At 44.4% G+C, this 16,616-nt stretch overlaps 1 protein-coding gene across 2 annotated transcripts in view; it reads right to left on the bottom strand.

The window, feature by feature from the left end:
• The window catches only part of Upb1 (beta-ureidopropionase 1), a 47,269-nt gene that overhangs the window by 15,082 nt on the left and 15,571 nt on the right, over positions 1-16,616 (bottom strand). For both annotated transcript variants that reach the window (XM_069994416.1, XM_069994415.1), the window contains exons 4-7: positions 13,521-13,615; positions 7,637-7,792; positions 5,350-5,519; positions 170-251 (exon numbers count right to left, since the gene is read on the bottom strand). In XM_069994416.1, coding sequence (XP_069850517.1) covers positions 170-251; positions 5,350-5,519; positions 7,637-7,792; positions 13,521-13,615 — 503 coding nt within the window. The remainder of the gene's footprint in view (positions 1-169; positions 252-5,349; positions 5,520-7,636; positions 7,793-13,520; positions 13,616-16,616) is intronic.

Below are 16,616 nucleotides of genomic sequence, written 5' to 3'. Positions count from 1 at the left end.
AACTACAAAATCAAAGATCCTCTCAGAATGATTTTGGTTAAAAACAAAAAGTAGTACCACATGAAGCCAGTTTCTCCCTTCTGAGACTGCATACATGGAGAACAGCGAGACACCTGTGATGTGTCCCCACCAAGGCCAGAGCTCCCTCAACCAGAACTCGGAGACTTACCTCACCCACACGGTTAATGGCACAAGTGAAACAGTGGTTGGCAATGGCTGCATTTCTGGCCTCAATTGGCCACAGCGATTCACTGTAAGAGGAACAGGAGGGAGTAAGTTGGAGATTTTCCGGCCAGACTCAGTGGATGATCAAACTGGGGCTGCAGCCGGGCTGCTGTGGTGGGGACAGTCAGGGAGAATCATTGTACCTGTGGGTCACCTCAAACCTGAGAGTGGAGCCACCCATGGTAGTACAAGTCTGTACTATATCAGGATTTGAGAGGCTGAGGGAAGATCATGAACTTGAGGTCAGACTAGACTACACACAACAAAATAACAAAAACAAAAAGACTGTACAAGCAGATCAGCTTGTTCTCAACAACTTGGTTGAGTCCAAGCAACTTTTGGGGGGGATGGCTATCTACAGGCTAAAGCCAACTTCAGGCCTGCTGTGGTCTATCAAGAGAGTCAACCAGCCATAGAGCAAACTCTCATTCTTAGTGTCTTCCTCCAAAACTTCCTCAAAACAAGACTGAAAACTAAATGAGTATGTAGATAAAGCTCCATATGGTGTGATAAAGCTCCATATGGCGTGAATCCAATAATTGCCAGGTCTTCTACCTCCTCCCCAGAGAGGCTGAACTCAGATTCCTGAGGGGAGCTGGGGGCCTAAGGAGCTAGTACCTGGCCCCTGAGCATTCAGTATCCTCCCTCTCAGCCCTTATGCTTACTCTCCTATCCTGCTGCGCTGCCTTGCACAGTCTCCAAAGGGCTAGATTTCAGAGTAAAACAGGAAAAGGAATTTAGATAGTGATATTGGGGCAGAAGTGTCACATGCTACAGAAAAGTTCCCACCTCTCAGTTGGGCCCTATTGCCCAACACGTTGCCATTCATTTCCTTCTCTGAACACTTATTCTCTAACCAAGGGCTCCTTGGTTCTCTTATTAGTCATCCCATAGGCACAGCTGAGCCGTGGGGGCCTTCTTCGATCTAGCACCCATCACAGAGAAAGTACGATGGGAGACTTCATTCCAAACTGCCTTGTCCTTCAGTCTACCAAATGAAGTGTGCCATGGAATACAGTGAGCCTGCTGGTCATTATCTCTTAAGGAACAACACCACTAATATTCTAGTCAGGCAGATGTAGTGCCCTCTTAGAATACTTAGTGACTGGGAGCAAAATGTCCTGGAATCTTCCTGTCACCATGCACCTGGTTTCAACTAGGAAGTAGGTGGTTGGAGTGGGTGATTGTCACAGCCTACTGCTCAAAAGGATTCACAAGTCTGGAAAAAGAAATCTTGAGCTTGACTGAGGGGACTCATTTTGTTGGGATACTTTTCCCCTAGCTGCTAAGCCAAAGCTGACAAAACTTTTAAGAAAGGAGTTTTATAGAAACACGCCCACAGATGACATTTTTCAGGAATTAAATAGGTATGTAGGGGGTAATTGCTATAAAATATCTTTCTTGCAATTCTTCAGGGAGGTGATCTGCACAGGACCCAAACTGCACAGCTGACAATGGAATGAAATGGTCTTAAAACCACTAAGGAAGAAAAGGAAGCAGAAGGCTTGAGAGAAGACTAGTGTGTAAATCAAGAATCTGATGGAATGGGAACATCTGTCATATTCCCAGTGTATCATGTTCACAATCCTCTAAAAATTGTAAGAGCAGGAAAGCAAAATGTAGTGAGGGGGTGGATGGTGACTTTTATACTGAACAAAAATGGTTAGCCACTTGGACAGTGCCAGACATATCCTGGGAAATGTCAGGATGCTTAATGAATGAAAAAGCACTGACAGTGTATTGTGGTCTTAGAGCTGTGAGACTCACAATGAACAAGGACTCCTTGTTGACCCATACAGAGTACAGGTACAAGTATGTGTCTATCTCTGATAAAGGGGCTACATGTGCCAGAGATGTTGGATGGCTCTCAATCTATATTGAATATGGAGGTTTGCCTGACATTATATTTACAAACACTACCAGTTATGCAAATAATCGTTTAAAGACTTATCATCCACCGTCCTAATAAACTACCCATTGTAATTTTTCTTTCTTTTTTTTGTCAGTTGTGGGGCTTGAACTCTGGGCCTGGACTCTTCAGTTCAAGGCAAGCACTCTACCACTTGAGCCACAGTACCACTTCTGGTTTTCTGGAGATAAGAGTCTCATGGTTTTTCCTGCCTGGGCTGGCTTTGAACCATAATCCTCAGATCTTAGCCTTCTGAGTAGCTAGGATTACAGGCGTGAGCCACCAGCACCTGGCTTCATTGTCATTTTTCTATAATCTCATGACCATCATTGTCTATAAGCCAAAAAGAAGTACAGAATTTGGATCAGTCTTGATGCATTTATTTATTTATTTATTTATTTATTTATTTATTTATATTTTTTGTTGGTCATGGGGTTTGAACTCTAGGCCAGCACGGTGTCCCTCAGCTCTTTAGCTCAAGGCTAGCGCTCTACCACTGGAGCCACAGCGCCACTTCCAGCTTTTTCTGCTTATATGTTGCTGAGGAATTGAACCCAGGCCCTCATGCATGCAAGGCAAACACCCTACCACTGAGCCACCTTCCCAGTCCCATCGATGCATTTTTTTTTTTTTTTTGTCAGTCGTGGGGCTTGAACTCTGGGCCTGAGCGCTGTCCCTCAGCTCTTCAGCTCAAGGCCAGCACTCTACCACTTGAGCTACAGCGCCACTTCTGGTTTTCTGGTGGTTTATTGGAGATCAGAGTTTCAAGGACTTTCTTGCCCGGGCCGGCTTTGAACCGTGATCCTCAGATCTCAGCCTCCTGAGTAGCTAGGATTACAGGCCATGAGCCACCGGCACCCGGCTCATCGATGCAATTTTTTAATTGTTCATAGGCTTTTGTTATGAACCTGCATTATCATTATAATATTTCTTTTTAGTGGCAATAACCCATGAAATTTACTGAACCATGACATCTCTCTCCCTGACAGATTTTCTATGATAAATATTGCTGTCACAAACACCTTCACATACTCAGCCTCATCCTCCTATTTACATCAGTTTCTCAGGCTACAAACAGTTCTGGAAGTATCATTACCGGTTCAAGGGGCTTGACTATAGTAGGAGCTCAAAAACCATAGAGCTTTCCCAAAGATCTGCTACAGTTTTTACTGCTGGCCCAGCCACACCCTTAAAAGCTGAGGGCTGGATGATTCTTGGCTAAGGAAGGAAAATCAATCATTTTTAATAAGTTTAACAGGTCGTGGAGAACAATCACAGACAGGCCTGGGTTGCTTCTGTTTGCTTAATTGGGCCTAATAAAAGCCTAAGACAGCAGGTCAGGGAGGGCTTCTGCAAGCATGCAGTGACGAGCCTGTCTGGGTTTGTAGTCACTTCAGGCTCAGGTGCCCAGGACCTGGGCTTCAGCCTCCTCTAGGACTACTTAGGGAAGATGGAGTTCTCAGAATGTTTACAGATAGTTGGTAGAAAGGGGTTCCTTCTATCCAGGCCTGATGGGTAGATGATCAGTAAGCATCTTGCTTTGCAACTGGCAATGGTTGCCATGCCTTATGTTCAAGTCACCAACCATAATGCCCTGGTATATTCACTGAGGGGAAACTCTAAGGCCTGAAAGTCCAAGGCCTGATTTTCTCCTCCTACCCAATAGCAAATTTTCTATACCCAGATGACATCTCTGGATACACAGACAGATATGGACCTGAAGTAAGGAACTAGAGACCTACATATTCTGTTTCAGCTAAAGATGTTCTGTGCAAACTCTGAATGCAAAGGGATGCTACTTGAGTACAGGGCACCATGCTCAAATCAAAAGGTAAACTAAACATCACATTCTGACATTTAGAAGATATTTCCCAGGCCAGTTACCAGTGGCTCACACTCGTAATCTTAGCCATTGAGGAAGCTGAGAACTGAGAATCCTGGCTTTCTCAGCTCAACAGAGAATTCTGTGAGATTATATTTCTAATTAGCCAGCAAAATGCAGGACTGGATGCGTGGCTCAAGTGGTAGAGTGACAGCTGTGAGTGAAAACAAAGCAAGACCACAAGGCCTTCAGTATGAGCCTTGGTATTAGCATAAAAGAAGGAGATAGAGAAGGGGGAGGAGGAGGAGGGAGAAAAGGAAGGAAGGAAGGAAGGAAGGAAGGAAGGAAGGAAGGAAGGAAGGAAGGAAGGAAGGAAGGAAGGAAGGAAAGACAAAGAAGGAAGAAACTAGTCTAAAATTTCTGTTAGGGAAGAGAAACAAGCATTGGACACCAGAGCACTCAGAGCAGTCCAACACACCCCCACTGGCTGTCGCCACCTCAGCATTGGGAATGGCTCCCCCCAAAACCTGGGCACCTTCCACACAGTGTGGAAGCCAGCACCTCTTGCTATGGCATCATGCCTTAGAGGAAGTGAGTTAAGAAAAATATTTGCATATAAATTCACAAAGCTCTGTTACTTGTTAGGAGGCAAAGCTGGAAAGCACCCAAGTGCTCAGCCTTAAGGGAAGAACCAAGTGAACAAGCAAGGTCTTGTGGAGCTATCTCATCACTTGCTGCTCATAATAAATGAGGAGCAATGAAAGCCCTGCCCAGGGGCACAGGGGCTGCCAGAGCCTAGGCTGGTGATCTTCAGCTTCCAACTCCTGAGTGCTGGGATTACAGGTGTGTACTACCATGTCTGGCTCCCACTTATTTAATAACAAATCCACTCTTGAGACACTGAAATTAATCCACTATTAGGGTAGAATGCTCATACCTTAAAGCCCTACCTCATCACACCTACAATGGGGGTAGGAGTCAAATTTCTAACACCTCAACTTTGGGGCTTACATTCTTGGCAGGCACTAATCCCTTTGGTCTCAAGAACATCAGGAGCTAGTGACCATGAAGGTGAGCAGCCCCAGCTGGTGTCCTCTATTCTAATTGGTTTGGTCCAGCATTGCCTCTAGCTTTAATGACTGAGGAGAAGGAAAGGTATCTTTGGATGGCAACACTAGGATCTCTGTGCTCATGGAGATCTTGGCTCCCTGCTTAAAGCTGACAAGTGTCCTTGTAGTACCAGCTCTCATTCATACCCTCCTTCATAAGCCTTAGTTCAGGCTTATCAATGTCAATAACTTCCCATCCAATTTCCTATCTTCTTTCTCCATAGCAAAGACCTGAGGTGGTGTCTAGGTTCTAGGAAGCTCCCAGATCTTGTCTCCCAAGTAACCTGAGCTCTCCGATGGTTGCTGAAGGGTTGAAGATGATCTCTGCTCCATTGATGCTGTACATGAGCCAGTTGAGGGGGTGGTGCCGCCCATAGCAAATATTTACCGCAATCCTCCCATATTGGGTCTGGAACACAGGGTGACCTAGGTTTCCCTCCATGTAGTATGTTGACTGAAAAAAACAACAACAACAAAGGGTTTTATATTTATGCCAATGAGCTGTAAGAATTTCCCTTTCCTTAAACACAGCAGAAAGTACACTTTGGATACAACTCAACTTTAGTTCCAAAGTGTGTGTGTGTGTGTGTGTGTGTGTGTGTGTGTGTGTGTGTGTGTGTGTGTGTGTGTGTGTGTGTGTGTGTGTGTGTGTGTGTGTGTGTGTGTGTGTGTGTGTGTGTGTGTGTGTGTGTGTGTGTGTGTGTGTGTGTGTGTGTGTGTGTGTGTGTGTAGGTTGTAGGGCTTGAACTCAGGACTTGGGCACTGTTCCTGAGATTTTGTATTCAAGCCTAGTGCTCTGCCACTTTGAGCCACAGCTCCACTTCCAGTTTTCTGGTAGTGAATTGGAGAAAAGTGTGTCATGGGCTCTTCTGTTCATGTTGACTTTGAACCACTGATCCTCAGATCTCAGCCTGCTGAGAAGCTAAGATAACAGGTGTATGCCACCAGTGCCTAGCTCCAAAATTTCACTATGATACACTCATTCTCTCTCTCCCTGTGTGTCCGTCTCTCTTTCTCTCTCTAATACACATCAACTCTGTGAGGAAATCAGTATGGCTTAAGCATTTCACCACAATCTTCCTTTTTGACATGTCCAAAAAATTCCTAAAGTAACTTTCTACCTTTCAAGAATAAAAAAGCTGGGCTGGGAAGGTGGCTCAGTGGTAGAGCGCTTGCCTTGCATGCCTGAGGCCCTGGGTTCGATTCCTCAGCACCACATAAGCAAAAAGAAAAAAGCCAGAAGTGGTGCTGTAGCTCAAGTGGCAGAGTGCTAGCCTTGAGCTGAAGAGCTGAGGGACAGCGCCCAGGCCCAGAGTTCAGGCCCCACAACTGGACTACCCCCCCAAAAAAAAGAATAAAAAAGCTGAAATGTGAGCAATATTAACTTGAGTCAGTTGAGGTCTTCAGCAACCACATGACCTTATACAAATGTTATAGCTGGTGGTAACAGACTCATCCAAGCAACCCTTGCCCTATCAGGAGGGGAAAAGAGAAATTTCTTTTCCCTGAGGAGGCATGGGGCTTGTCTAGCTATTAAGACCAAATCTGTGGTGAAAACCAAACCCGCCACAAAGTGTTTTAAGCATCATGGTTAAGAATGCACCTGCAGAACAAGCATCAACAAACCTCATTGTCCCATCTCTACCTCTCTTGCCTACCCTCTCAGGGTGCTGGCTGTGGGACATTATCAGGGACTGCACAGGAGGGATAGATGGAAAACTGGATGCCAAACAGATATGCACCTGAGCCTTTTACGGAGTCTCATCAATTTCAAAATTCACCCGGTCAGTCAGGAACAATGAGGTGCACACATGGTGGACAATGAGCAAAGAGGTCTTCTGCTCTGTACTACCAACAGGGAGCTAAAGGTATATACAACATGAGTTTCCATAATCAGGGTAGGAGATCGAAGGACTGAGGATATCCTATCTTCAACTACCATAATTATTGGAAAAAACATGTCTAGATTTAGTAGCTTAGGGATGAAATTCATATCCCTCCTTCAAACATCCACTCTCTACCTCACACACCTATGAAGTGGCTTTACCCATTCAAAAAAGCTCCCCCCCCCCATCTATGTCTTACTTACAGGCTTAAGGATTTCCATGTAGGCATCATGTACACAGACAGGCACATTCACCTCCTCCTAGTCACTTGAGATGTGGACATTGGACAATTCGGACATGTGGGCCACGGACAAAGAACAGCATCCCTAAAGCTAACACTGGTGGGCCACAAGTGGTTAGGAGCTCAGAGCCCAGGAGGTCACAGGGATCAACATTATTTTGGTTTTAATTTATGTAGCAATTACTGCAAAGGAGAATTTCAGAAAGCCATCTCAGGTTATGATGAAACACACTCACACCGACACACGCATGCACGCACGTGCACATATACACAAAACTTACCATGCAAAAAAGTCTGTGATTCACTTGAGAGTACCATTTGAATCTCAGTACAGGGCAAAGTCATGAGACCTTCTATTCTTTTGTGTTACATGTTACACCGTGTAACACAGAACTTCCCCATAGGCCCACTAAAATTGGGCTGGCCATTTGACAGGCTGCTTACCTCATTGAAATCACCCACTCTGGGGATATGGTTCTTCCTGGTCTTTCCCAAGATTGCTCCAGAATTGGAGATTACCACAGCTGTGTTCCATAGAACGCCCCCTCTGTCTCGTTCCAGGATGGGAGATACTACCACCATTTCATTCTTCTTTGCCAACTGGAAAAATGGATATCAGTGTTCCATTTGAAAATATGTTTTCCTAGTTTTTTTTTTTATTGGAGACCTTTGATACTTCCAAATAATTAAAGCTTGGTTTGGAGCTATCACTTGCCATAGTTGTTATTGTAAAAATTACTTGCCAGTGTTGTCCTGATATAGATTATATAGATATAGTTATATTAAGAATCATTATCGGGCAGGGAAGGTGGCTCAGTGGTAGAGCGCTTGCCTTGCATGCATGAGGCTCTGGGTTCGATTCCCCAGTACCACATAAGCAAAAAGAAAAAAAGCCGGAAGTGGCACTGTGGCTCAAGTGGTAGAGCACTAGCCTTGAGCTGAAGAGCTGAGGGACAGTGCCCAGGCCCAGAGTTCAGGCCCCACGACTGGACCCCCCCCCCCAAAAAAAAGAATCATTATCATCATCCTTGTGCCCTGCTAGTGAAAATGTAAAATGGTACAACAACCATGAAAAACTATATAGAGGTTTCTCAAATAGGAACAATATGAATTATATGATCACACATCTTGGTTTATATTCAAAGGAAAGAATAGACTAAAAGAGGTAATTCTACACCTATGTTCATTGAAGCCTTATTCAGAAGTGTCAAGAGGTAGAAGAAAACCAGGTTTCCATTAACAAATGAATGGATAAACAAAATATTATATATGAAAATGCTAGAATTGTATTAATACTTTAAGTTTAAAGTAAAGAAATCCTGTCACATTTGATAATATGAATGAATCTAAAGGACATTGCACCAAATGAAATCAGCCACTTATGTAAAATACCTAGAGTAATCAAATACAGCTACAGAATGTAGAATGCTGGTGTCAAGAGCTAGGGACAGAAAAGAATGAGGAACTACTGTCCAACTGGTTCAGGTTTTTTTGTTTTGTTTTGTTTTTTGTCAGTCGTGGGGCTTGAACTCTGGGCCTGGGTACTGTCCCTGCGCTCTTCAGGTCAAGGCAAGCGCTCTACCTCTTGAGCCACAGCGCCACTTCCGGTTTTTATTGGAGATCAGAGTCTCAATGGACATTTCTTCCCCGGGCTGGCTTTGAACCATGATCCTCAGATCACAGCCTCCTGAGTAGCTAGGATTACAGATGTGAGCCATCGGCGCCCGGCCAACTGGTTCAGTTTTACATTATTTATTTAGTTACTCATTTAGTTATTGTGCCCAGTACTGAGCTTGATTGAACTCAAGGCTTGGGAGTTGTTTCATAGTTTTTTTCACTCAAGACTGGCATTCTATGACTTGAGCCACACTGCTAATCCTGGCTTTTTGATGATTAATTGAAGATAAGAGTCTCATGAACTTTCCCTGCCCAAGTTGGCTTTGAACAGGGATCATTAGATCTCAAGCTCCTGAGTAGCTAGGTTAATAGGTCTGAGTCACTGGCACCTAACTTGCAAGATAAGGACATTCTAGAGATCTGTTACACAATAACATGGGCATACATTATACCACTCAAGAGTACATGTGGCTGGGCACTGGTGGCTCACGCCTGTAATTCTAGCTACTCAGGAGGCTGAAATCTGAGGATCATGGTTCAAAGCCAGCCTGGGTAGGAAAAGTCCATGAGACTCTTATCTCCAATAAACCACTCGGAAGTGGTGCTGTGGCTGAAGTGGTAGAGTGCTCACCTTGAGCTGAAGAGCGCAGGGACAGCGCCCAAGCCCAGAGTTCATGCCCCACAACCTACCGGAAAAAAAAAAAAAAAGAGTACATGTGAAGCCAGACACTGGTGACTCATGCCTGTAATCCTAGCTACTCAGGAGCTGAGTACTCTGAAAGACTCAGGAGCTGAGCTACTCTGAGGATCGAGGTGTGAAGCCAGCTCAGGCAGAAAAGTCCATGACACTCTTTTTTTTTGGGGGGGGGGAGGGGGTCCGGTCGTGGGGCCTGAACTCTGGGCCTGGGCGCTGTCCCTCAGCTCTTCAGCTCAAGGCTAGCACTCTACCACTTGAGCCACAATGCCACTTCCGCCTTTTTTTTTCTGCTTATGTGGTGCTGAGGAATCGAACCCAGGGCCTTAAGCATGTAAGGCGAGCGCTCTATCACTGAGCCACCTTCCCAGCCCTTCCATGACACTCTTGAATCCAATTTACCACTCCAAACTGAAAGTGAAGTTGTGGCTCAAAGGAGAGCTAGCCTTGAGCACTAAAGCTCAGGGACAGCACTAAGGCCCTGAGTTCAAGCCCGGTGACTGACAAAAAAAAGTACATGTGAAACTGGGTGAGATGATAAATGTATATTTTTTACCATCATAAAAAAAAATAAAAGATCACTGTGCTTTTTTCCTATACAAATAACAAAATCTAGCTCATTTCTTAATCTATTTTATCTTGTTATAACAGAATACCAGTGGTAATTTACAAAGAAAACATTGATTTTTTTTTTTTTTTTTGGTTGGTCGTGGGGCCTGCACTCTGGGCCTGGGTGCTGTCCCTCAGCTCTTCAGCTCAAGGCGAGAGCTCTACCACTTGAGCCACAGCACCACTTCCACCTTTTCCTGCTTATGTGGTGCTGAGGAATCGAACCCAGGGCCTCAGGCATGCAAGACAAGCACTCTATCACTGAGCCACCTTCCCAGCCCCAAGAACACTTTGATTTCTTATACTTCTGAGGGCTAGAGAGTTCTACTTGAAGTAAGCCAGCACTGGGTAAGGATCTTCCTATAACCTCATCGCGTAGTGGAATGCAGAAGGGTAAGAGAGCACTACAGAGCAGGAACTCCCAACCCCAATTTGCTTATATAACAAACACATTTTTGAGATATTGATGTTAGTCCATTCATGAGGGCAGAGCCCTCTTGGCCTAATTACATTCACACTTTCACAGTGTTTGCATCAGGAATTCAGTTTCTAAAACTTCATCTTCTGTGGAATACATTCAAGTCTTAGCAGACACTAAATCCCTTTGGTCTCAAGGAGCTAGTGACCATAAAGGTGAATAGCCCCAGCTGGTCACATGTCCTCTATTCTAATTGGTCCAGCATTGCCTCTAGCTTTAAGGACAGAGGAGAAGGAAAGGTATCTTTGGATGGCAACACTAGGATCTTTGCTCATGGAGGCCTTGGGTCCCTTTTCCTGCTTAAAGCTGACAAGTGTCCTTCTAGTACCAGCTCTCATTCATACCCTCCTTCATAAGCCTTAGTTCAGGCTTATCAACTGCAATAGCTTCCTGTCCAGTGTCCTTCCTGCTTTATCCAGAGCAAAGAATCAACAATTTTATGAATAGTTTTTTCCCATTACCCTAAGAATACCAATGTTTAGAACAGAACTCAGTATTGACAAAAACACTATGATACAGCTTTGATCACCACCCCACCATCCCTAAGTGCATGTATACAGTCTGAGAGAAAACACAGAGAAATAAAATGAGTGGTTCCTTTCTTTGTTAGAACCGAGAATAAATATAAAATGTCATCCCTCAGCATCCCTCACTTCTCTAAATGTGATATATATTTTTTAAAATACTCATTCATGTAGGGCTGGGAAGGTGGCTCAGTGGTAGAGCGCTTGCCTTGCATGCATGAGGCCCTGGGTTCGATTCCTCAGCACCACATAAGCAAAAAGAAAAAAGCCAGAAGTGGCACTGTGGCTCAAGTGGTAGAGCGCTAGCCTTGAGCTGTAAGAGCTGAGGGACAGAGTTCAGGCCCCACAATCAGACCCAAAAAAAAAAATTCATGTAGCATAAAACTTTTTTGGTGGTACTGGGATTTGAACTCAAAGCCTTGAGCTTACTAGGATGATGCTCTACCACTTAAACCACATCTCAAGCCCTAGATTTTTGCCGGTTATTTTTGAGACAGAGTCTCACTTCCTAACTGGGCATAGCAACCACTTACTTTAGGCTACCTTATTTTTGCTGAGATTACAGGATCTTACTACTGTATCTGGATTTTCTCCACAGAATGGAGTCTCCCCTACTTTTCTGTTCAGGCTGGCCTGGAGCCAGCTGGCCTTCTGTGTTACTTGAGATGACAAAAGCACTAATGCGCTGGTGGCTCACGCCTGTAATCCTAGCTACTCAGGAGGCTGAGATCTGAGGATCGCGGTTCAAAGCCAGCCCGGGCAGGAAAGACCGTGAGACTCCTATCTCCAATAAACCACCAGAAAACCGGAAGTGGCGCTGTAGCTCAAGTGGTAGAGCGCTCGCCTTGAGCTGAAGAGCTGAGGGACAGTGCCCAGGCCCAGAGTTCAAGCCCCACGACCGACAAAAAAAAAAAAAAGCACACCAATGCATCTGGCTAAGAACTGAGAACGAGTCTTGGGAACGTGGCCTTAAATCATGATCCTCCTATTTTCAGCCCTTCAAGTAGCTAGGATTACAAGTGTGAGGTACCAGCACCTGGCAAAAATTAGTACAGAGTAGTGACAACCTCACCAACAATCTAATATTGGAACATTTTCAAAATCAAAAACAAACCCTAACCCCTTCTTCCTTCACCTCTGCCCTGGCAACCTCGAATTTGTTTTATGTCTCTAGACATTTACTTCTCTGGATAATTCATACAAATAGGATACCACAAATATTATGAGGCTTTTTTGTTTGTTTGGTAGGGGGCAGGAAGACAATTGAAACTTAGGGCTTTGTACTTGCTGGTTAAGTGTGTTATCATTTGAGTATACCTCCAGCCCCTGTTGCTTTAGTCAAGAATCTTGTGCTTTCTGCAAGGGGCTGACCTCAGATCATATTTTTTTCTACTTATGTGTCCTGAATAGCCTGCATTACAGATGTGAACCACCACAAACCAGTTTGGTCTTTAAGATAGAATCTTGCTAACTTTTTTCCCAGGATGGACTTAGTCAAGTAGCTAGGATTATATAAACTACTGGACACTGTTCATGTATTATGAGGTTTAAGTAAAAATTTAAAAAAATCTATACCAATGAAATGCCCTTGGGCCCTGAGTGCCAGGTCTGCTACTTGCCAGATTCACTATGGAAATCACCTCTTGCCAGGTGCCTGTGGCTCACACCTGTAATCTTAGCTACTCGGGAAGCTAAGATCTGAAGATCCCAGATCAAAGCCAGCCAAGGCAGAAAAGTCCATGAGACTCTTATTTTTAATTAACCAGAAAAGTGGTAGTAGGCCAGCCTTGCTCAATAAAAGCTAAGGGAGCCAGGCACTGGTGGTTTAGGCCTGTAATCCCAGCTACTCAGGAGGCTGAGATCTGAGGATCAAGGTTCAAAGCCAGCCTGGGCTGGAAAGTCTGTGAGACTCTTATCTCCAAAAAACCACTCAAAAACCGGAAGTGGCGCTGTGGCTCAAGCGGTAGAGTGCTAGCCTTGAGCTGAAGACAGCGCCCAAGCCCAGAGTTCAAGCCCCATGACCAACCAAAAAAAAAAAGCTAAGGGACAGTGGTTAGGCCCTGAGTTCCAGCCCCAGGTCCAGCACACAAATTAAAAAAAGAATTTAAAAAGCCACCTAAACACTATGTTTCTCTGGGCTGCAACAACCTCACCTAACAAAGGCATCAACGGTCCTTTTAGCTCTGAAACTATCTATACATTTAAATGAAAGTACAAATAGACACGGAGACACAAGACACATAGAGACACACACACACAAAGGTGGCACATGGTCTTATCTAATCGTATCTGTCAAAACAAGCACCAGGCAGGTTCATCTTCCGTGGTGGAAGGCCCCATCTGACAGCTGTGCACTGTGACCCACCAGGTCAGCAGCTGCTACCCCAGGAGCAGCTAATGTCTTACCATCTGACAGAACCTAGTGGTGAGCCCATCCTCTGCCGACTCAGCAAATTCTGTCCATGGGAGTTTCTCTCTTGTACAGAAGGCAAAGGGCATAGCTGCAAGGAGAGAGGTTCGAGTCACATCACACATGGCCTCTGCTTCTTGTCCTTAGCCCAGCAGCGTGAGGTTACCCTTGGGACCCTCCCCCTCCCAGGACTGAGGCGGCTTCTTTCAGAAATAAGAAAAGCCAGCCGGGCGCTGGTGGCTCACGCCTGTAATCCTAGCTACTCAGGAGGCTGAGATCTGAGGATCGCGGTTCAAAGCCAGCCCGGACAGGAGAGACCGTGAGACTCCTATCTCCAATAAACCACCAGGAAACCGGAAGTGGCGCTGTAGCTCAAGTGGTAGAGCGCTGGCCTTGAGCTGAAGAGCTGAGGGACAGCGCCCAGGCCCAGAGTTCAAACCCCACGACCGACAAAAAAAAAAAAAAAGAGAGAAATAAGAAAAGCCATTTAAGAAGTTTGGGAAGCTGGGGGCCAGTGGCTCACGCCTGTAATCCTAGCTACTCAGGAGGCTGAGATCTGAGGATGGAGGTTCAAAGCCAGCCCGCAGGAAAGTCCGTGAGACTCTTATCTCCAATAAACCACTAGAAAACCAGAAGTGGCGCTGTGGCTCAAGCAGTAGTCTTGAGCTGAAGAGCACAGGGACAACGCCCAAGCCCAGAGTTCAAGCCCCAGGACTGACCAAAAAAAAAAAAAGAAGTTTGGGAACAGGATGGGAAGGTGGCTCAGTGGTAGAGTGCTTGCCCTGGGTTCGATTCCTCAGCACCACATAAGCAGAAAAAGCCGGAAGTGGTGCTGTGGGAAAAAAGGAGACCAGCTTGCATTAACTAGGGATCATACAATGACACAAAAGTTTATTTAATGTTGACTTCTTTAGAGATAACACCACAAGGCAAGATAAGATATAATAAAACATGGACTTTCAGACCAAAATACATCTTATATATTCAAAATATGACAGCAGAACTGAACAAGATAAGAACTAAATGACAAAGTAAATGAAATCTACCAGAAAATTGTGCAAGATATAAGATAGGAAAAACAGAAGGAAACAGGTAAGAAAATTAGGTAACTTACCCAGATATCAGGAAGACTGAAGAAAAAGAAGTGCTAAATAAGATGTAAGAGGATTTTTAAAAAATGTTTCAGGCAGGTGCCAATGGCTCACGCCCGTAATCCTAGCTACTCAGGGAGCTGAGAACTGAGGATCGTGGTTCAAAGCCAGCTTGGGAAACGAAAGTCCGAAAGTCTGTGAGACTCTTATCTCCAATTAACCACCAGAAAGCTGGAAGTGGCACTGTGGCTCAAGTGGTAGAGGGCTCACCTTCAGCTGAATAGCTCAGAGACAGTGCCCAGGCCCAGAGTTCAAGCCACACAACTGACCAAAAAAAAAGTTCCACAACACTAGTGGCTCACAGGGTCAACTAAAAATGACTCATTCACACTACGCTTAAATGCTACTAGACAGAAACTTAAGTTGAAAGAAATGATGGCCGGGCACTGGTGGCTCACGCCTGTAATCCTAGCTACTCAGGAGGCCGAGATCTGAGGATCGTGGTTCAAAGCAAGCTCGAGCAAGAGAGACCGTGAGACTCCTATCTCTAATAAACCACCAGAAAACCGGAAGTGGCGCTGTAGCTCAAGTGGTAGAGCGCTCGCCTTGAGCTGAAGAGCTGAGGGACAGCGCCCAGGCCCAGAGTTCAAGCCCCACGACCGACCCAAAAAAAAAAAGAAATGAATAGTCAAGTCTCCCAGATAAGCCAGTTTCAACCAGCAGGATAGTATTTCCTCTGTGCTTTAATTCTTACACCAAAATTAATCTACAGTAAAATAATGTCAACCAGTCAGTTGTTTTGTTTCTTAATTGTTCTGAGCAATTATTTACTTTACAAAGAAAATAATTTTCAAACAACCAGTCCCCTCTTCTTCATAAAACCAAACTTCTGCTCAGTTCATTGAAAGACCTATTTTATTTTATTTTTGCTGGTATTGGGCTTGAAAAAAGCCTGAGCTACCAGTGACCTGCTGACATATTCTATTTTATGAAATGAAATGTTTTCCGATTCTAGAATCACAAATAAAGTCAGCTAACAACCTTCAACTAATATTAATTTTGCCTTTTGACAGAGCAAAGAACTAATGAAACAAGAAAATGTAGATTAATAGACTCAAGTGTCTAAGTTGAAATAATTTACGAAGTGCCTAAAGGTTCGAAAAAGGTACATGCAATGGAATTTTTTTAAGTTAGCCTAAAAAACAAACAAGATCTTACAATCTTCTAGAGAAAAATAAACAATTTGTAGACAAATAAAAATGGATTTGAGTCAATGACACTTACTCAATGCTAGAATGGAGCAATGTGTCCAAACTTCTATAATGATTTCTAACCTATAATTTGATGCCAAATTGGGTTGGTAACCTAGAATTCGATATGTACTCAAACTATCAAAAAAAAAAAAAAAAACATTGTAAGTGATCACCAGTGGCTCATGCCTGTAATCCTGTCTACTCAGGAGGCTGAAATCTAAGGATCAAGGTTTAAAGTCAGCCCAGGCAAGAAAGCTGGTGAGACTCTTATCTCCAATTAACTACCAAAAAGCTGGCAGCAGAGCTGTGGCTCAAGTGGTAGAGCTCTAGCCTTGAGTGGCAAAGCTAAAGAACAGCACCCAGATCCTGAATTCAAGTCCCAACACACGTACATGTACGCGTACACATACACACACACATGCACAGATGATACATATTCCTTGGATACACATGGCTTCAAAACAATATCCCTGACATGCTCTTTCTCAAGAAATCATTCCATTAAAATGAGGGAGTAAAACTAGAAGGAAGAAGGAAGGAGGTCTCTACAGGAGAATGGTGAGGGGAGGTCCCCAGAGGATAGCTCTGTGGACAGCAGACAGGGCAACTAATTCAGACAGTAAGTCAGAAGGTTTGGCAGATTCCTTCAAAGGAACTGATAGACTGCTTGATGAGTCCAAACAGGTTAAAGGACCTTAGAGACTGGTAGAAAGGGTTCAACTTTCGGTAAGTATGTAGACAACAAGGC

The sequence above is a fragment of the Dipodomys merriami genome, unplaced genomic scaffold (assembly GCF_024711535.1).
Source record: "Dipodomys merriami isolate MVZ:Mamm:240054 unplaced genomic scaffold, mDipMer1.0.p SCAF_45, whole genome shotgun sequence".
Taxonomy (NCBI): Eukaryota; Metazoa; Chordata; class Mammalia; order Rodentia; family Heteromyidae; genus Dipodomys; species Dipodomys merriami.
The sequence above is the reverse complement of the archived record's forward strand: the minus strand, read 5'-3'. Positions and strand labels throughout refer to the sequence as shown.